At 71.5% G+C, this 18,022-nt stretch overlaps 1 protein-coding gene across 1 annotated transcript; it reads left to right on the top strand.

Moving 5' to 3' along the window:
• The first annotated feature begins 613 nt into the window (after nucleotides 1-613).
• FER1L5 (fer-1 like family member 5) lies at nucleotides 614-17,761 on the top strand. The gene is made up of 46 exons (XM_067312261.1): nucleotides 614-698; nucleotides 795-850; nucleotides 1,434-1,525; nucleotides 1,608-1,716; nucleotides 2,118-2,246; nucleotides 2,349-2,411; nucleotides 2,495-2,669; nucleotides 2,751-2,866; nucleotides 2,950-3,079; nucleotides 3,194-3,285; nucleotides 3,570-3,613; nucleotides 4,315-4,397; nucleotides 4,480-4,784; nucleotides 4,902-5,079; nucleotides 5,676-5,800; nucleotides 5,890-5,990; nucleotides 6,123-6,309; nucleotides 6,415-6,564; nucleotides 6,645-6,776; nucleotides 6,850-7,013; nucleotides 7,124-7,250; nucleotides 7,841-7,943; nucleotides 8,029-8,192; nucleotides 9,173-9,381; nucleotides 9,663-9,733; nucleotides 9,826-10,007; nucleotides 11,166-11,324; nucleotides 11,402-11,500; nucleotides 11,587-11,760; nucleotides 11,854-12,019; nucleotides 12,704-12,729; nucleotides 12,978-13,097; nucleotides 13,176-13,307; nucleotides 13,402-13,557; nucleotides 13,629-13,720; nucleotides 14,468-14,638; nucleotides 15,203-15,351; nucleotides 15,423-15,562; nucleotides 16,138-16,226; nucleotides 16,317-16,412; nucleotides 16,513-16,654; nucleotides 16,755-16,854; nucleotides 16,947-17,143; nucleotides 17,221-17,330; nucleotides 17,421-17,568; nucleotides 17,657-17,761. The coding sequence occupies exons 1-46, from the start codon at nucleotides 614-616 to the stop codon at nucleotides 17,759-17,761; spliced, it is 5,943 nt and encodes a 1,980-aa protein (XP_067168362.1).
• The last annotated feature ends 261 nt before the right edge of the window (nucleotides 17,762-18,022 follow it).

The raw sequence follows: 18,022 nt of genomic DNA, 5'->3' as shown, positions 1-18,022 counted from the left end.
CACGGTGGCCCTGGCCCATGCAAAGTGCAGGCGGACACAGTGCTGGGGGTGCTGCAGGGTGCCATGGGGTGCTGCAGGTGTCATGGGGTGCCAGGAGATGCCATGGGGTGCTACAGGGTGCCATGGGGTGCTGTGGGGTGCTGCAAGGTGTTGCAGGGTGCTGTGGGATGCCCTGGGGTGCTACAGGTGCTGCGGGTACCACGGGGTGCTGTGGGGTGCTGCAGGTGCTGTGGGGTGTCGCAGGGTGCCACGGGGTGCCACGGGGTGCAGCGGATGCCTGGGATGTGCTACAGGGCACCGTGGGATGCCATGAGGGGCCACAGGGTGCTGTGGGTGCCGTGGGGCACTGCAGGGTGTCACAGGGTGCCACGGGGCGCCGTGGGTGCCGTGGGGTGCCACGGGTGCCACCAGGCCCCCGGTGACCGGAGACAGCAGCAGCAGCCCCAGAAGCGCCATGTGCCCGGCACGGGGGTCGAGGCACCCGTCCCCATCACCCCCCTTGTCCCCCCTGTCCCCATCCCTGTTGTGACCCAGCGTTCCGGAAGGCGCTGGTGCCTCGCCCGCGCCCCGGTGACCCAGCACCCAGCTCGCTGCCCTGGGTCCCCGCGCCGCCATGCTGCGCCTGGTGGTGGCCGGCGCCCGCATCCCCGCGCCGCGGGCCCCCGGCGCCGACGTGCACGTGCGCGCCGAGTTTGGAGGTACTCAGCGGGGCCGGCCGGGGGACACCTCTGGGTGGCCCTGTGCGCACCCACCCGGCGTGCGCCCACCCTCGCCGCCACCCTCCCTGTCCCCAGGTGTCCCCAGGAGCACCCGGGTGGTGCCGGGCGAGCGCGACACGGCGTGGAACGAGGTGAGGCCCCGCGGCGGTGGGTTCCCGCGGTGGCTGGTCCCCGCGATGGCCGATTCCTGCGGCGGCTGGTCCCTGCGGTGGCCAGTCCCTGTGGTGGCCAATTCCCGTGGTGGCTGGTTCCCACGATGGCCGGTTCCTGTGGTGGCCGGTTCCCATGGTGGCTGGTTCCCATGGTGGCCAGTTCACATGGTGCCTGGTCCCCATGGTGGCTGGTCCCCATGGTGGCTGGTTCCCATGGTGGCTGGTCCCCACGGTGCCCAGTCCCCGTGGTGACTGATTCCCATGGTGGCTGGTTCCTGCGGTGCCCGGTCCTCATGGTGGCCAGTTCCCACGGTGGCTGGTTCCTGCAAGTGCCCGGTCCCCACGGTGCCTGGTTCCCGCGGTGCCTGGTCCCCATGGTGGCCAGTTCCTGTGGTGGCCAGTTCCCACAGTGGCCGATACCCACGGTGCCCAGTCCCCATGGTGGCCAGTTCCTGCAGCGGCCAGTTCCCGCGGTGGCCGGTTCCCACTGTGGCCGGTTCCCGCGGTGGCTGGTCCCCGCGGTGGCCGGCACCAAGCCCCACCGCGCTGCCCGTCCCCGCAGACGCTGGTGTGGCCGCTGGGCGCCCGATCCCTGGAGCCCGCCGCCGCGGTGGTGCTGCGCCTGCGGCAGTGGGGCCACCCGGCACCTGACGGGTGAGTGGCGGCGAACCGGGGACCCTTTCCGGGGCTCGATGCCACCGCCGCCACCGCCGCACTCACCGCCTTCACCCCGCAGGGACCTGGGTGCCACCACGGTGCCGCTGGGACAGCTGGCAGCCGAGCCGAGCCGCCCGCTCGCCCTGAGCGACGTGCCGCTCGTCGACCGAAACCGCCAGCCCACGGGGGTGAGCACCTTCCTCCTCCTCCTCCTCCTCCTCCTCCTCGCAGCGCCCTGGGGTGCTCATGGGTGCCGTTGCTCCGCAGTGCACCCTCACCCTCACCTGCTCCTACGTCCCCCCGGGGCGCGAGGCTCCCCGAGCACCGAGCAGAGCGGCCGCAGGTGAGGACGTCGCCTCCCGCGCCGGCGCTTTCGGCTTCTATTTAGCCGCCGGGGACGGAGGGGGACGATGCCGGACCGTCCCCGTTCGCTGTCCCCAGAGGTGCCGGATAGGAGCCCCCCACCGAGCCTGGGGAGGGAAGCAGCGGGGAGAAAAGAGGATTTCCAGGTAACGCCGGGCACCCGCGGGGCGATTTCGGGGGGGGTCCCAGGTCGCGGCAGCGTGTCCGTCCATCCGTCCGTATCCAGGTGCGAGTGAGGATCATCGAAGGACGCCAGCTGCAAGGGAACAACGTCAAGCCGGTGGTGAAGGTGCTCATTGGCGAGCACGCGTTCAGGACGAGGATCCGGAGCGGGAACAACCCCTACTACAACGAGGTTGGGGCGCGCGGGGGGGTGTTGATGGGGGGGACGGAGCCCGCGGGAGCGGCGGGGAGCGAGCGGCAGCAATTGCGGCCTCCCGGCCGTCCCCCTTCCCAGGTGTTCTGCCAGCATTTCCACGAGACACTCGGCCGCCTCCTGGACGAGCCCATCCACATCCAGGTAGGACGCGGCGGTGATGGGCGCCCCGGGGTGCGGTGACGGGCCGCAGCCGATGCTGGAGCGTGGGGGGGCCGTTCCCGCAGGTGCTCGACTCCAAGGCGATCCGTGCCCAGTCCGTCATTGGCGTCTTCAAGGTGGGCGACGGGGCAGCGTTGGAAGTTGGGGGGGACGGGGTGTCACCGCGGCGGCGGCGACATCGGCGGCGTCTCACCTTGTCGCCCAGCTGGACGTCGGCAGCGTCTACAGCTCGCCCGGTAGGTGCGCGGCCCCCGGGGTGGATGGGTGCCCCGTGTCCCCCCCCCCTCGCTCAAGGTGATGGGGGGGGGGTCGCGCCGGCAGGTCGGGCTCTCACCTGGAAATGGCTCGGTCTCCACCGCCCCGAGCGCCTCGCCGCCGGCCTCCGGGGTTACCTGCGCGTCAGCCTGTGGGTGCTCCGCGCCGGGGACACCGCGCCGGTGGGTGCCCCGATCGCCCCCCCGGGATGGACCCGAAACCCCCCCCAATATCCACCGTGGGCTTCCTCGCCTCTCCGCCCCAGGAGCCGGAGGAGCCGGCGGGCAGCGAGGAGGAGGAGGAGGAGGAGGCCGTGCTGCTTCCCCGCTCGCTGCCCGCCTGCGCCGCCACCCTGCAGCTGCGCGTCTACCGCGCCGAGGACGTGCCCACGCGGGGTGAGCGCCGGGCGGCGGGCACGGGCACCGCCGCCACCCCCCCCACACACACACCCCGGGGGGGGCTGCACCGGTGCAGCCCCCATCGCCCAGCGCCTTCCTCACCCGGTGCAGCCCCTTCGCCTCGCCGCTATTTCCCACCCGCGCTGCCCTCCGGAAAACGGGACGGCGGCCTCGCCGTGGAAGTCGGCTTCGCCGGCAGCACGGTAAGCGCTGGACGGGGGACGGACGGACGGACGGACGGCGGCGGCGGGGGGCACCGCGGACGGCGGTTCACCGGGTGCCGGGCCCGCCGCAGCGGCGCACACGGACGGTGCCACCCGCCGCCGAGCCCCGCTGGAACGAGGCGCTCTTCTTCCCGCTGCGGGTGAGACGCGGTGGCCGGAGCGGCGGCGGCAACCGGCCCGCGGGAGCCGCACCGGGACACGGCCCCGGAGCTGGAACCGGACCCGCCGGCTCAGCCGCTTCCCCTGCCGCCCCCCCCCCCCAGCTCCCCCCCATCTGCGACGAGATCCGCCTGGCTCTGCGCAGCGGGTAAGCAGGTGTCCGGCGAGTCGACGCCGGACCGGAGTATCCTCGTGGAGGGGCCAAGCATCCCCGCTGCAGCCCCAGCACCCCCATTGCACCCCCAGCACCCCCACTGCACCCCCATTGCACCCCCACTGCAGCCCCAGCACCCCCTTTGCACCCCCAGCACCCCCATTGCACCCCCACTGCAGCCCCAGCACCCCCTTTGCACCCCCAGCACCCCCGCTGCACCCCCACTGCAGCCCCAGCACCCCCACTGCACCCCCAGCACCCCCACTGCACCCCAGCATCCCCACTGCACCTCCAGCATCCCCACTGCACCCCCAGCACCCCCCAGCAGCCCCACTGCACCCCCAGCACCTCCACTGCACCCTCAGCATCCCCACTGCACCCCCAGCACCCCCCAGCAGCCCCCAGCACCCTCATTGCACCCCCAGGACCCCCACTGCACCCTCAGCATCCCCACTGCACCCCCAGCAGCCCCCAGCAGCCCCATTGCACCCCCAGCATCCCCACTGCACCCCAGCATCCTCACTGCAGCCCCAGCACCCCCGCTGCACCCCCAGCATCCCCACTGCACCCTCAGCACCCCCATTGCAGCCCCCAGCACCCCCACTGCACCCCCAGCAGCCCCACTGCAGCCCCAGCACCCCCCAGCAGCCCCCAGCACCCCACCAGCGCCAACCCCCCTCACCGCCTACCCGCAGGGACCGCGCAGAGAAGGGTGACGTGCTGGGGACGGCCACCCTCCGCCTGTCCCAGGTGTCCTCGGCCGGGACCGAGGCCGAAGGTGAGGGGCTTCCTCAGGGCGGGGGGGGAGAGCCCGGCGCCCCCCCCCCAGCCCCCCCGCTGAGACCCTCCGGCGCTTGCAGGCGGCTTCTCCGGCTTCCTGCCCTGCTTCGGCCCCAGCTTCCTCCCCCTCTACGGCGGCGGCGCCGTGTGGCCGGATCCTGCCCAGGGACCCAGCACCCCCGGCGTGAGTGCGGCCACCGGACGGGACGGGCAGGTGGGCACCACCGGACGGACGGACGGACGGGTCCAGCCGCTCCGTGCCTCGCAGGAGGAGCAGGGCGCCGATTACCGCGGCCGCATCCTGCTGGAGCTCAGCACCAGCACGGAGAGCCCACGCGAGCGGGAGAAGGACGCCGTCGCCGCCGAGGACGTCGCCAGGGCGGAGGTAACGGGACGACGGGGCAGCAGCCGGAGGGACCCGCAGGAGCCGGGAACCGGCTCGGCAAGGCTCGATCCCGCGGCACCCACCGCCGGCGCCGACGCCGGCTCTTCCCTCGGGCAGCGTTCCCTGTCGCGCCGCGAGTACGGACTGTGCGCCGTGTTTTATTCGGCCACCATGGTGGCGGCCGGCCCGGAGCTCGTGCGGTTCGAGGTGAGCGTGGGCAACTACGGCAACGCGGCCGACGGCACCTGCAAGCCGGCCGCCTCCGCCACGCAGCACGGCCGGGCCGTCTACGACGGTAGGGGCGCGGGAGGAGGGACGCTCGCGGGGATGTGGGAAAAGGGAGGCTCGCCGTGGCGTGGGAGAAGGGATGCTCACCAGGGCATGGGAAAAGGGATGCTTACCACAATACGGGAAAAGGGATGCTCACCACGGTGTGGGAGAAGGGATGCTCACCGTGGTGTGGGAGAAGGGATGCTCACCACGGTGCAGGAGAAGGGATGCTCACCAGGGCATGGGAGAAGGGATGCTCACCGCGGTGTGGGAGAAGGGCTGCTCACTGTGGTGTGGGAAAAGGGATGCTCACCGCTGTGTGGGAGAAGGGATGCTCACCGCTGTGTGGGAGAAGGGATGCTCACTGGGATGTGGGAGAAGGGATGCTCACCGCTGTGTGGGAGAAGGGATGCTCACTGGGATGTGGGAGAAGGGATGCTCACCGCGGTGCAGGAAGAGGGATGCTCACCACGATGCGGGAAAAGGGATGCTCACCGCGGCACAGGAAAAGGGATGCTCACCGGGATGCGGGAGAAGGGATGCTCACCGCGGTGCGGGAAAAGGGACGTTCTCCGCGGCGCCGGCTCAGCCTTCTCCGCTTCCCTCCCCTCTCCCATCCAGGCAACCGCTACTACTACCTGCCCTGGTACGACGCCAAGCCCGTGGTGGCCCTCACCTGTTTTTGGGAGGACGTGAGCCACCGCTGGGCCTCGCTCAACGCGCTGCAGGCCGTGCACGACCGGCTGGTGAGCGGCGGGGGCCCGGGCAGGCACCGGCAGGGTTCGCCGAGCTTTCCCGGGATCCGGGCGGCAGCCGGCGGCGTTCCCCTCCGCAGGAGCACAACGTGGCGGCGCTGCGCAGCCTCGGCCAAGCCGACGATGCCGCCCGGGATGAGGCGCGGAGGAAGCTGCTGCGCGAGCTGCTCAGGGATTGCAAGTGAGCGCCGGCGGGTGGAAACGCGTCTCCCGGGTGCCGAGCGCTCCGGAGCGGCACCGGATTTTTCTTTTTTCCCGGGAAAAGCTGGAAAAGACACCTCTTTTTTATTTTGGGGGGGGTTTTTCGGTGCAGGAAGGCGCTGCCGCAGCTGGAGACGCAGGCCACGACCACGGCGCTGGACGGGCACCTGCGGACCGCGCGGCTCCGGCTGCTGCGCCAGCTCGTCACCGCCGCCGCCGGCACCACCGGAGCCGCCCGCGCCGCCCTGCTGCCGGCGGCCGAGGGCTGGCTGCAGAGGATCGCCGCCGCCATGCCGGAGGTACCGCTCTCAGTGGGGAGGAGCATGGCGGGGCGGCCACCGCGGTGATGAGTTGTGGCCGTTCTCAGCCGTTCTCAGCCCATGCCGCGTCCCCCCCTCCGGCAGCCGCAGGCCAGCGTGCCCGACGTGGCGCTGCGGATGCTGCGCGAGGGGCGGCGCGTGGCCTGCGCCCGCGTGAAACCCTGGGCCGTGCTCTTCCGCAAGAGCGGCGCCGGCGGCAAGCTCTGCGGCAAGACGCAGACCATCTTCCTGACGGTGCGGGCGAGAAGGCGCCGGGTCGGTGCCGGGCGGGCGCGCGGCCGGCTCGCGGCTCATCCCTGCCGTTGTCACCGCAGGCGCCGCGCGGCGAAGGAGCATCCGGCACCGTGTGCGCCCAGCTCCGCGTCCGGCTCTGGCTGGGGCTGGTGGCCGAGAGCCGGGAGCTGCCGCAGCACCTCGAGGGCGTCCTGCGGGTCTACGCCGAGACGGTGAGCGGCGGCGGTGCGGGAAAACCCCCCCCCCCCCAAAATCCCGGCTCTGACCCCCCCTTCCCGGCCGCAGTACGAGAACCAGATGAAGCTTTTCGGCAAGTGGGGGGTACGGGGGCTGCCGGCGCCTCCCGGCTTCTCCGACGCCGCCGGCAAAGCGGAGCCGCCCAAGGACGAGTTGCGGCCGCCCCGGGGCTGGCGCTGGGACGGCGACTGGAGCGTGGAGCCGCAGCGGCGGTGAGGGACCCGGGAACCCCCCCGGGACACCCCCCCCCCCCCGTGGGTGAAAGTCGTGGGGTGCTGACGGTGCTGAGGCCGCGGTGCTGAGGCCGCCGCCGGGCGCCCAGGCTGCTGCTGGACGCCGAGACCAACGTGGCCGAGGTGCGGGAGGAGGCGTACGAGAACGAGAGCCGGCGGCCCGGCGGCGAGTGGGTGCCGGCGCCCTGCACCGATGCCGTGAGCACGGGCTGCGGGGTGGGTGCGGTGCTGGGCCCGGGGCGGGTGACACGAGCGCGCCAGGGCTCAGCCCCCGGCAGGTGGCACAAGTGTGCCAGGTCTCAGCCCCTGGTAGGTGACATGAGCACGTCAGGGCTCAGCCCCCATTGGGTGGCACGAGTGCGCCAGAGCTCAGCACCCAGCAGGCGACACGAGCGCTCCAGGGCTCAGCCCCCATTGGGTGGCACGAGTGCTCCAGGGCTCAGCCCCCAGCAGGCGACACGAGTGCACCAGGACTCAGCCCCCATTGGGTGACATGAGCTCGCCAGGGCTCAACCCCCCCCCCCCGAGGGTGACAGGAGTGCACCAGGGATCAACCCCCGGCAGGTGACACGAGCCTGCCAGGGCTCAGCCCCTGGCAGGTGACATGAGCGCGCCAGGGCTCAGCCCCCGGCGGGTGACACAAGTGTGCCAGGGCTCAGCCCCTGGTAGGTGACATGAGCACGTCAGGGCTCAGCCCCTGGTGAGCAACACCAGCACACCAGGGCTCAGCCCCCAGCGGGTGACACGAGCGCGCCGGGGCTCAGCCCCCCGACAGGCTCCCCCCCCGAACCACCCCCCCCCCGCAGGCCGGCGCGGCGATGCCCCCCAAGGAGCAGCTCGCCTGTCCCCAAGGCTGGCAGGTCACCGACGGCTGGCGGCTGGAGGTGACGGGGGCCGTGGACGACGCCGGTGAGTGGCCGTGCCCGGCGAGGGCCCGGCGGGGCGGCCGGTGGCACCGGCGGGCTCCGGTGCCGAGGTGCCCGGGCGCCCGCAGGCTGGCAGTACGGGGCGAGCGCGGCGCCCGGTGACCCGCCGCCCGCCTGGCACGCCGCCGAGAAGACCTACGACACGCGCCGGCGCCGGCGCTGGCTGCGCACCCGCCGCAGGGACCCCGGCGCCCGCGGCCACCAGCAGGACGTGGCCGCCTTCCTCCGGCTGGTGGGGACGGGGCACGGGGCGCGTGGGGACAGCCGGGGGAACGGGGGTGGCAGGGAACGGGGGACAGGGACGGGTTGGTTGGGACAGCAATGGTGGGGACGGGGTGGCAGGGGCAGAGTGGCAGGGATGGCGACAGCAGGGATGGGGTGGCAGGGACAGGATGGCAGGGACAGGGACAGGGGGGCAAGGACCAGGATGGCAGGGACAGGGTGGCAGGGCTGGGGATAGCAGGGATGGGGTGGCAGGGACGGGAATGGCAATGCCAGGGGTGGCAGGGATGGGGGTGACCTGGACAAGGTGACAGGGACAGGGTGGCAATGCCAGGGGTGGCAGGGATGGGGTAGCAGGGACAGGGACATCAATGCTGGGGGTGGCAGGGACAGGGTGGCAATGCTGGGGGTGACAGGGATGGGACAGCAGGGATGGGGTGGCAGGGACAGGGATGGCGATGCCGGGAGTGGCAGGGAGAGGGTGGCAGGGACAGGAGGACAGGGCTGGGGTGGCAGGGCTGGAGGTGGTAGGGACAGGGACATCAATGCTGGGGGTGGCGGGGACAGGAGGGTAATGCTGGGGATGGCAGGGACAGGATGGCAGGGATGGGGGTGGCGGGGACAGGGATGGCGATGCCAGGGGTGGCAGAGAGGGGGTGGCAGGGACAGGATGGCAGGGACAGGGTGGCAATGCAAGGGGTGGCAGGGACAGGACAGTAATGCTGGGGGTGGCAGGGACGGGATGGCAGGGATGCGGGTGACGGGGACAGGGTGGCAACGCAAGGGGTAGCAGGGACAGGGATGGCGATGCCGGAGGTGGCAGGGAGGGGGTGGCAGGGACAGGAGGACGGGGCTGGGGTGGCAGGGCTGGAGGTGGCAGGGACAGCGATGCCAGTGTGCTGGAGTCACGCTGGGTCCCCACCCCTGTGCCGTGCCGTGCCATGCCAATCCCGCCGTGCCATGCCGTGGGGTGCGGCACGACGCCCGCAGCACGCTCCGGAGGAGCCGGCGGATGCCGAAGCCTGGGAATACGCTTCCTTCCCGGGCCGCCGCTTCCACCTGCAACCCCGGACGGGCGACCTGTACCGTCGCCGCCGCTGGCACCGGCGCCTGGCACCCGAGCGGCCCGGCCCCGTCGCCCCCGTCTTCCTCCTCGAGAGCTCCCCGGTACGGGATGGGTGCGGGGATGCACGGAGAGGGTGGGTGGGAGGGGGGGTCACCGGCACCCACCTGGCTCAGGAGCACCCACGGTGCACCCGCAGGGCGCCGAGGCGCCGGATGCCGCCGCGAAGCCGCCGGGCAGGAGCCCCCCGCCGCGCTGCGCTCCCCTCATCCTCTGCGTTTTCCAGCGTGAGCGGCCCGGCGCGCGGGTGCCGGGTGCACGCCCGGAGCGGGTGCCGGGTGCACGCCCGGGGTGCCCCCCACCCAGCCAGCCCCGGAGAGGGGGGGCCACCACCCCGCGTCCCTTTGCAGGTCCCAGCTACTTCCAGCTGCGCTGCTACGTCTTCCAGGCCATGGGGTTGGTGCCCCGCGGCGCCAAGGCCACCGCAGGTGGGCACCCGGTGGTGACCCCCCCCCCCAGGATGGGCACCCGGGGGTCACGCTGAGGTGGGTGCTGCTCTCGTCCCCCCCCCCCCACCCAGACCCTGTGGCCCACGTGGCCTTCGTGCACGTGAGCCAGAGCACCCGGGTGCTGGCGGCCACCCTGGAGCCCCGGTGGGACCAGACGCTGCTCTTCGAGCGGGTGCTGCTCTACGGGGACCCGCGGGGCGTCCGCGCTGAGCCCCCCGCCGTGGTGGTGGAGGTCTTCGACCAGGACGGCGGGGTGCGCCGGGGCGGGGGGCACCCAAGGGTGGGGAGCACCAGGGATGGAGGACACATAGGGATGGGGAGCACCAGGGGTGGGGAGCACCAGGGATGGAGGACACATAGGGATGGGGAGCACCAGGGGTGGGGAGCACCAGGGATGGAGGACACCCATGGGTGGGGAGCACCAGGGATGGGGAGCACCAGGGATGGAGGACACATAGGGATGGGGAGCACCAGGGGTGGGGAGCACCAGGGATGGAGGACACATAGGGATGGGGAGCACCAGGGGTGGGGAGCACCAGGGATGGAGGACACATAGGGATGGGGAGCACCAGGGGTGGGGAGCACCAGGGATGGAGGACACCCATGGGTGGGGAGCACCAGGGATGGGGAGCACCAGGGATGGAGGACACATAGGGATGGGGAGCACCAGGGGTGGGGAGCACCAGGGATGGAGGACACCCATGGGTGGGGAGCACCAGGGGTGGGGAGCACCAGGGGTGCAGGTGCCCCTGGCCAGGGAGGACCCCTGGGTTGGGGACACCCTTGGGTGGGGAGCACCGCGGGTGGGAGGCACCAGGAGTGGAGGACACCCATGGGTGGGGAGCACCAGGGGTGGGGAGCACCAGGGATGTGGGCACCCCTGGCCAGGGAGGACCCCAGGGTTGGGGACTCCCGTGGGGTGGGGGCACCGTGGATGGGGAGCACTAGGGGTGGGGGCACCTTGGGCCAGGGAGGATCCCCAGGTTGGGGACATCCACAGATGGGGGGCACCTGGAATGGGGGTCACCCATGGGTGGGGAGCACCAGGGGTGGGGAGCACCAGGGATGGAGGACACCCATGGGTGGGGAGCACCAGGAGTGCAGGTGCCCCTGGCCAGTGAGCACCCCTGGGTTGGGGACACCCTTAGGTGGAGGTCACCCCTGGTAGGAAGGTACCCTGAGGAGGGCACCCATGGGGTGAGGCAGCACCCCAGAGCAGAATGCACCCATGGTGGAGGTCACCCATGGTTGGGGACACCCTTGGGTTGGAGACACCCCTGAGTAGGGGGCATCCCTGGGTGAGGGACACCCATAGGTGAGGGGCAACCATAGGTGGGGGGCACCCATAGGTGAGGGGCACCCATAGGTGGGGGGCACCCATAGGCCGCGAGCCCCCCCCCACCCTCCGCAGGGCGCCGGCACCTTCCTGGGCCGCGGCGCGTGCCGGCCGGCCGTGTGGCTGGACGCGGGACACCGGCGACCCCCCCGGCTCCGGCGTTTGCCCCTGAACGGGCCGGCGGGGCCGGCGGGCGACCTGCTGGCCGCCTTCGAGCTGCTGCATGACACCAAGGTGAGCCGGGCGCCCCCCCCCTTCCTCCCCCCCCCCTTCCTCCTCCTCTTCCTCACCCTCCTCCTCCTCCGGTGCAGGACGGCAGCTTGGCGCAGCTCCCGGCCCCCCCGCGGATGAAGGGCGCCTTCGGCATCCCCGCGGGCATCCGCCCGGCGCTGCACCCGGTGGCCTTGGAGGTGAGTGTTGGGGGGGGCTCAGCACCCTCCTCACCCCCCCCCACCCATATTTGACCCCCCCCTCCTTGCACCCCGTCGCCCGGTAGGTGCTGGCTTGGGGGCTGCGGGGGCTGCGCGGCGGCGGCGGCGGTGGCACCCTGTCACCCGTGCGGGCGCCCAGGCTGGTGGTGGAGTGGGGGGGCGAGGCGCTGCGGACCCCCCCCATCGCCGACCTCGCCGCCAATCCCAATTTCCCCGTCAACGCTTTCCTGCTGGAGCTGGTGAGCACGGCGGCGGCGGTGGGGTGTCCCCCCCCCCCCCGTGGGTGACACCCGGCGGGTGACGGTTGTCCCCCCCCCGCCGCGCGCCCCCAGCGCCTGCCCCTGGAGGAGGAGTACGTGCCCCCCATCACGCTGCGGGTGCTGGACACGCGGGATTTCGGCTGCCGGCCGGAGCTGGGCCGAGCCAACGTGCGGAACCTGCGGCGCTACCGCTGCGAGCCGGCTGCCGAGGGTCCCCCGGCTGCGCTGCCCGGTCCCGGTATCCGCCTGTCCCATCCCTGCCCCATCCCTGCCCATCCCTGCTCCAGTCCTGCTCCATCCTGGTACCCACCTGCTGCATCCCTGCCCCATCCCTGCTCCAGTCCTGCTCCATCCTGTTCCATCCTGGTACCCACCTGCTCCATCCCTGCTGCATCCCTGCCCCATCCCTGCTCTGTCCCTGCTCCATCTCTGCTCCATCCTGGTACCCACCTGCTCCAGCCCTGCTCCGGCCCTGCTGCATCCCTGCTGCATCCCTGCTGCATCCCTGACCCATCCCTGACCCATCCCAGTACCCACCTGCTCCGTCCCTGCCCCATCCCTGCTCCATCCTTCCTCCATCCCTGCCCCATCCCTGCTCCATCTCTGCTCCGCCCCTGCTCCGTCCCTGCTCCATCCCTGCCCCAGCCCTGCTCCAGCCCTGCTCCAGCCCTGCTGCATCCCTGCCCCAGCCCTGCTCCAGCCCTACCCCAACCCTGCTCCAGCCCTGCTCTGTCCCTGCTGCATCCCTGCTCCGTCCCTACTCCATCCCTGCTCCATCCTGCCCCATTCATGCTCCGGCACTGCTACATCCCCACCCCATCCCTGCCCCATCCCTGCTCCAGCCCTGCCCCAGCCCTGCCCATCCCTGCCCCACGCTGCCCGGCTCCGCACTGATTTGTTTGCCCGCATCTCCCCCGCGCAGCCGCTCCGCAGGGCTGGATCGCCCAGGTGCGTGACCCCACGTCCCCTCGTGTGTGACCCCGTGTCCCCTCACTCCGGGCGCCCGGCCCCTCCGGCCCGGCCCCGTGCCTCGGTTTCCCCCGGCCGCAGCCGGGCGCTCCGCTCTCCTCCTCGCAGCTCCTGGCCAGGGTCACCGCCGAGACGGGCGCTGGGCGCAAGGTTGGCACGGCGGGTGGGGCCACCGGCGGGGCCACCGGCTCCATGTCCCTTTCCGCCTTCACCCCGCTCCCTGCCAGGCCGCCGAGGGCGAGGAAGAGGAGGAGGAAGAGGAGGAAGGCGACTGGTGGAGCAAATTCTACGCGGCCACGGGCGCCGCGGCCAAGAGCCGCCGGGGCACGGCCGGGGACACGCTGACGGTGAGCGCCGGGGACGAGGCTGCCGCCGGGGACGGGGCTGGGGACGCCCCTGTCACCCCCCATCCCCGGTGTCCCCAGGTCTACAAGTGCGAGCTGGAGGCGGTGCCCCAATTCGAGGGGCTCCAGGATTTCTGCCAGACCTTCCCGCTGTACCGCGCCGCGGCGAGGCCCGAGGGCGGCGAGGACCCCGCGCCCGTGGGGGAGTTCAAGGTGACACCCCCCCCCTGCCACCGGCGCGGGTGCAGCACCCGGGGATGGGACCCCCTCCGCGACACCCTAGGGTGCCCGGCCGCGGCTTTCGCAGGGGCTCTTCCGCATCTACCCGCTGCCGGAGGATCCCGGCGTTCCCCCGCCGCCGCGCCGCTTCCAGGAGCTGCCGCCCAGCCGGCCCCAGAAGTGCCTGGTGCGGGTCTATGTCGTCCGGGCTTTCAACTTGTCCCCCAGGGACAGCAACGGGCTGGTAAGGTCACCCGCGGGTGGCCGGCACGGGCGCGCGGCCCCGCCACCGTCCTGACGGCCCCGTCCCGCCAGTGCGACCCCTACGTCCGCGTCTCGCTGGGGACGAAGAAGGCGGGTGGCCGCGATCAGTACGTGCCCAACACCCTGGAGCCCGTTTTCGGCAGGTAGGGCTGGCGGGGACGTCCCCGTGGCGCTGCCGCCTGCGGGTGGCACCGAGCCGGGGGTCCTGGGGGCCCTGATGCGGGGCAGGGTGGCCGTGCCGTGGGACCCCGTGCTGGCAGGTCCTTGTGACACTGGGTGTCCACGCTGGGGTGTCCCCATTCCCCATGGCAGCAGCTCCCCATGCTACTAGGTCCCCAGGTCCCCAATCCCTACAATATCAGGTCCCCATGCCACTAGGTCCCCAAGTCACCAGGTCCCCAATCCCTATGCCAGTGGGTCCCCGGACCACCAGCTCCCCAAGTCACCGGGTCCCCATTCCCCATGCCACTAGGTCCCCATGCCACTAGGTCCCCAAGTCACCAGGTCTGCAATCCCTACGCCAGTGGGTCTCCAGGCCACCGGGTCCCCATTGCCCATGCCAGAGGGTCCCCATGCCACTAGCTCCCCAAGGGACCAAGCCCCCAACCCCCATGCTAGTAGGTCCCCAAGTCACCAGGTCTCCAATCCCTATGCCAGAGGGTCTCTGTGTCAGCAGGTCCCCATGCCACGTGGTCCCCATTCCCCATGCCAGCAGATCCCCAACTCACCAGGTCCCCATTCCCCATGCCAGCAGGTCCCCATGCCACTAGGTTCCCATGCTGGTGGCTCCTCATGCCAGCAGGTCCCCATCCCTGTGGGTCCCCAATTCCCATGCAAGTCCCTGTCACCCGTGCCAGCGGGTCCCCAGGGGTGATGGCACCTGCTGGCAGGCTGTTCGAGATGACGGGCACCATCCCGCTGGAGAAGGACCTGCAGATCTCGCTCTTCGACTACGACCTGCTGCCGCCCGACCAGGAGATCGGCAGCACCAGCATCGACCTGGAGAACCGCCTGCTGTCCCGCTTCCGCGCCCACTGCGGGCTGCCCCAGCTGTACCGCATGTGGGTGCCACCGGGCCGCGGCTGCCTGCCGTGGGGGCGCGGGGGGTGGGCACGGGGCAATGGGCGCCCAGGGAGCGAGGCCAGGTGGGCACAGGGGAACGGGCACGGGGAGATGGTTGCGGGTGGGCACAAGAGGATTGGCGCAGGGAGATGGTTTTAGGTGGGCACAGGAGGATGAGCGTGGAGAAATGGTTGCGGGTGGGTAAAGAAGGATGGGCACAGGCAGATGGTTGTGGGTGGGCACAAGGAGATGGTTATGGGTGGGCACAGGAGGATGGACATGGGGAGGTGGTTATGGGTGGGCACAGGACGATGGCATGGAGAGATGGTTATGGGTGGGCACAGGAGGACGGGCATGGGGAGATGGTTTTGGGTGGGCACAGGAGCATGGGTATGGGGAGATGGTTATGGATGGGCACAGGAGGATGGACCCAGGGTGGCACAGTGGGGTGGCACAGGGGCAGAGGCACCGGGGCCACCCCAGAGCACCCGAGCAGGGTCACAGGGCCACCATGGCCTGGGGGGTGACGGTGGCAGCTGCCCCAACCGCCCCCGTGCCCGCAGCGCCGGCCCCGGGCGCTGGAGGGACCAGCTCACGCCCAGCCGGGCGCTGGAGCGCTTTGCCCGCGCGCGGGGGCTGCCGGCGCCCGAGTTCAGCGCCGACGGCGGCGCCGTCACCTTCGGCGGATCCACCTTCCTCCTCACCCAGTTCGGTGGGTCGGGGCGGCGGGTGGCGGGTGGGTGCTGGGGACCGGCCTGCGGTGTGACGGGCTCGTCCTTGCAGAGAGCGGCGCCCCCACGTACCGGCACCCCGGGGCGCCCCGGGAGCGCCTGGCCCTCCACCTGCTCCACGCTTGCCACCTCGTCCCCGAGCACCTCGAGACCCGGACCCTCTACAACAGCACCCAGCCCGGGCTGGAGCAGGCAGGGCCGGGGGCACCCCGGGGTGGCCCTGGGGACACTGCGATGACAGTGACGGGGGCTGCCAGGGGGGATGCCAGGGGGAATGATGGGGACACTGGGGCAATGGGGACATTGGGACAAGGGGGGATGCTGGGGGGGATGATGGAGACCCTGGGGCGATGGGGACATTGGGACAAGGAGGGATGCTGGGGGGGATGATGGAGACCCTGGGGTGATGGGGACATTGGGACAAGGAGGGATGCTGGGGGGGATGATGGAGACCCTGGGGCGATGGGGACATTGGGACAAGGAGGGATGCTGGGGGGAATGATGGGGACACTGGAGGTGATGGGGACATTGGGGACAAGGGCAAGGAGGGACCCTGGGGCGATGGAGACCCTGGGACAAGGAGGGCTGCTGGGGAGGTGATGGGGAACCCTGGGGACCTTGGGGCAAAGAGGGATGCCAGGGTGGGTGACAGGGACCCTGGGGTGATGGGGACCACAGGGCAGGGAGGGATGCTGGTGGGGGAAGGTGACAAGGACGCGGGGACGGGCGGCTGCCAGTACCCACGCGTCCCCCGCGTCCCGGCGCAGGGCAAGCTGCAGATGTGGGTGGACGTGTTCCCCGCCAGCCTCGGCCCCCCGGGCCCCCCCGTCGACATCACCCCCCGCAAACCCCAGAGGTGAGCGGGACGGAGCCCAGCGGGGAGGGTGGTGGGGACCCAGGGTGACACGACCCCCCCCCCCCGCGTGTCCCCTTCCCCCCCCCCCAGGTACGAGCTGCGCTGCATCATCTGGAACACGAGGGACGTGGACCTGCAGGACACCACCTTGACGGGACAGAGGATGAGCGACATCTACGTCAAGGGGTGAGCGGCGCCGGCCCCCACCGGCCCGGATGGGGGCAACGGGGGCTGAACCGGGGGGGTTGGCAGCGTGTGTGTCCCCCCCGCCCCGGTGGCATTGCAGGTGGCTGGACGGGCTGGAGGAGCAGAGGCAGAAGACGGACGTGCACTACCGCTCGCTGCGGGGAGACGGCAGCTTCAACTGGCGCTTCGTCTTCCCCTTCGACTACCTGCCCGCCGAGCGGCTCTGCGTCCTGCCCAAAAAGGCGAGCGGCCCCCCCCCCGGGACCCCCCCCCTCCTTGAGCCTTTGGGGGACGGGGACGAGGGCACCCGGTCGAGCAGAACCCTTCTCTCCGCCCGCGCAGGAGCATTTCTGGAGCCTGGACGAGACGGTGCTGAAGGTGCCCCCCAAGCTCATCCTCCAAGTGTGGGACAACGACAAGTTTTCGGCCGACGACTTCCTCGGTGAGGCCTCATCCCACCGCCCGCCGGGGCCGGGAACCCCCCACCACCACCACCGAGGATGGACCCCGGCTCCTCCGCGTTTCTTCCCGCAGGTGTCCTGGAGCTGGAGCTCAGCAGCCTTCCCCAGCCGGCCCGGCGCCCCCGGCACTGCACCCTGGAGCTGTTGGGCACCCAAAGGTCCTGGCTGTGCCGGGGCACCCGGGCCCCCCGCTTCTCCCTCTTCCGGCAGCGGTGCGCCCGCGGCTGGTGGCCCTGCTCCGTGGAGGAGGACGGCAAGCGGCGCCTGGCGGTAGGAGGCGAGGGGACGATTTGGGAGAGGGGGACAGCCCAAAACGCCGGCTCCCATCCCCGCTCTCGCGCCGCCAGGGGAAGCTCGAGCTGAGCCTGGAGCTGCTGACGGCAAAGGAGGCGGAAGAGCGGCCGGCGGGGAAAGGACGGGAAGAGCCCAACATGTACCCGACCCTCCAACCGCCCCTGTGAGCCGGGGCAGCCGAGTGGAGGCGGGATAACGGGATACGGGGCCGGACACGGTTAGGAGGATGCCAGAGCTGCCGGTGTTCCCGCAGGCGCCCGGACTGGTCCTTCCTGTGGCTGCAGGCGCCGCTGCGGACGCTGCACTACGCCGTGTGGCAGCAGAACCGCTGCAGGATCAGCGTGGGGCTGGCGCTGTTCCTGCTGGTCGCCCTGCTCCTCGCCTTCGTCTACTCGGCCCCCGTGAGTTTTGGGGGGGCCACGGCGGCCCCCTCCCACTTCCCCGGCTGCCACGGAGGCCGCCGCGAGCTCGCGCTGTCCCTCGCTGCAGGGCTACTTGGCCATGAAGCTGGTTAACCCTCTTCGGAGCTTGCATCCTTCCGGCAGCGGCGACGTGACCAAGGTGGTGATGACCGTCGGCAAGGCCAAACCCTGACGCGGCGCCGTATCCGGCTCCGGAGAGGGAGCGGAAACATCTCTCCCCCCTATGGGGCCGGTGGACACTGCGACACGGGACGATGCATCATCGAGGGGACACCACGCCGTCCCATACCCGCGTCCCCTCTTTAATAAAGCCAGACCCAGAGCCAGCCTTGAGTGACGGTTGACTTAGTCGTCCCCCTGCTCCGGGGACACGAGCTGAGCACTGGAGGGGACAAGGAAAGAAGCCATTATTCCGCTTTTGGGGAGCGGGGTT

This window comes from Apteryx mantelli, chromosome 29 (assembly GCF_036417845.1).
Source record: "Apteryx mantelli isolate bAptMan1 chromosome 29, bAptMan1.hap1, whole genome shotgun sequence".
NCBI classification, from domain to species: domain Eukaryota; kingdom Metazoa; phylum Chordata; class Aves; order Apterygiformes; family Apterygidae; genus Apteryx; species Apteryx mantelli.
This window is presented reverse-complemented; position numbering and strand designations above follow the sequence as displayed.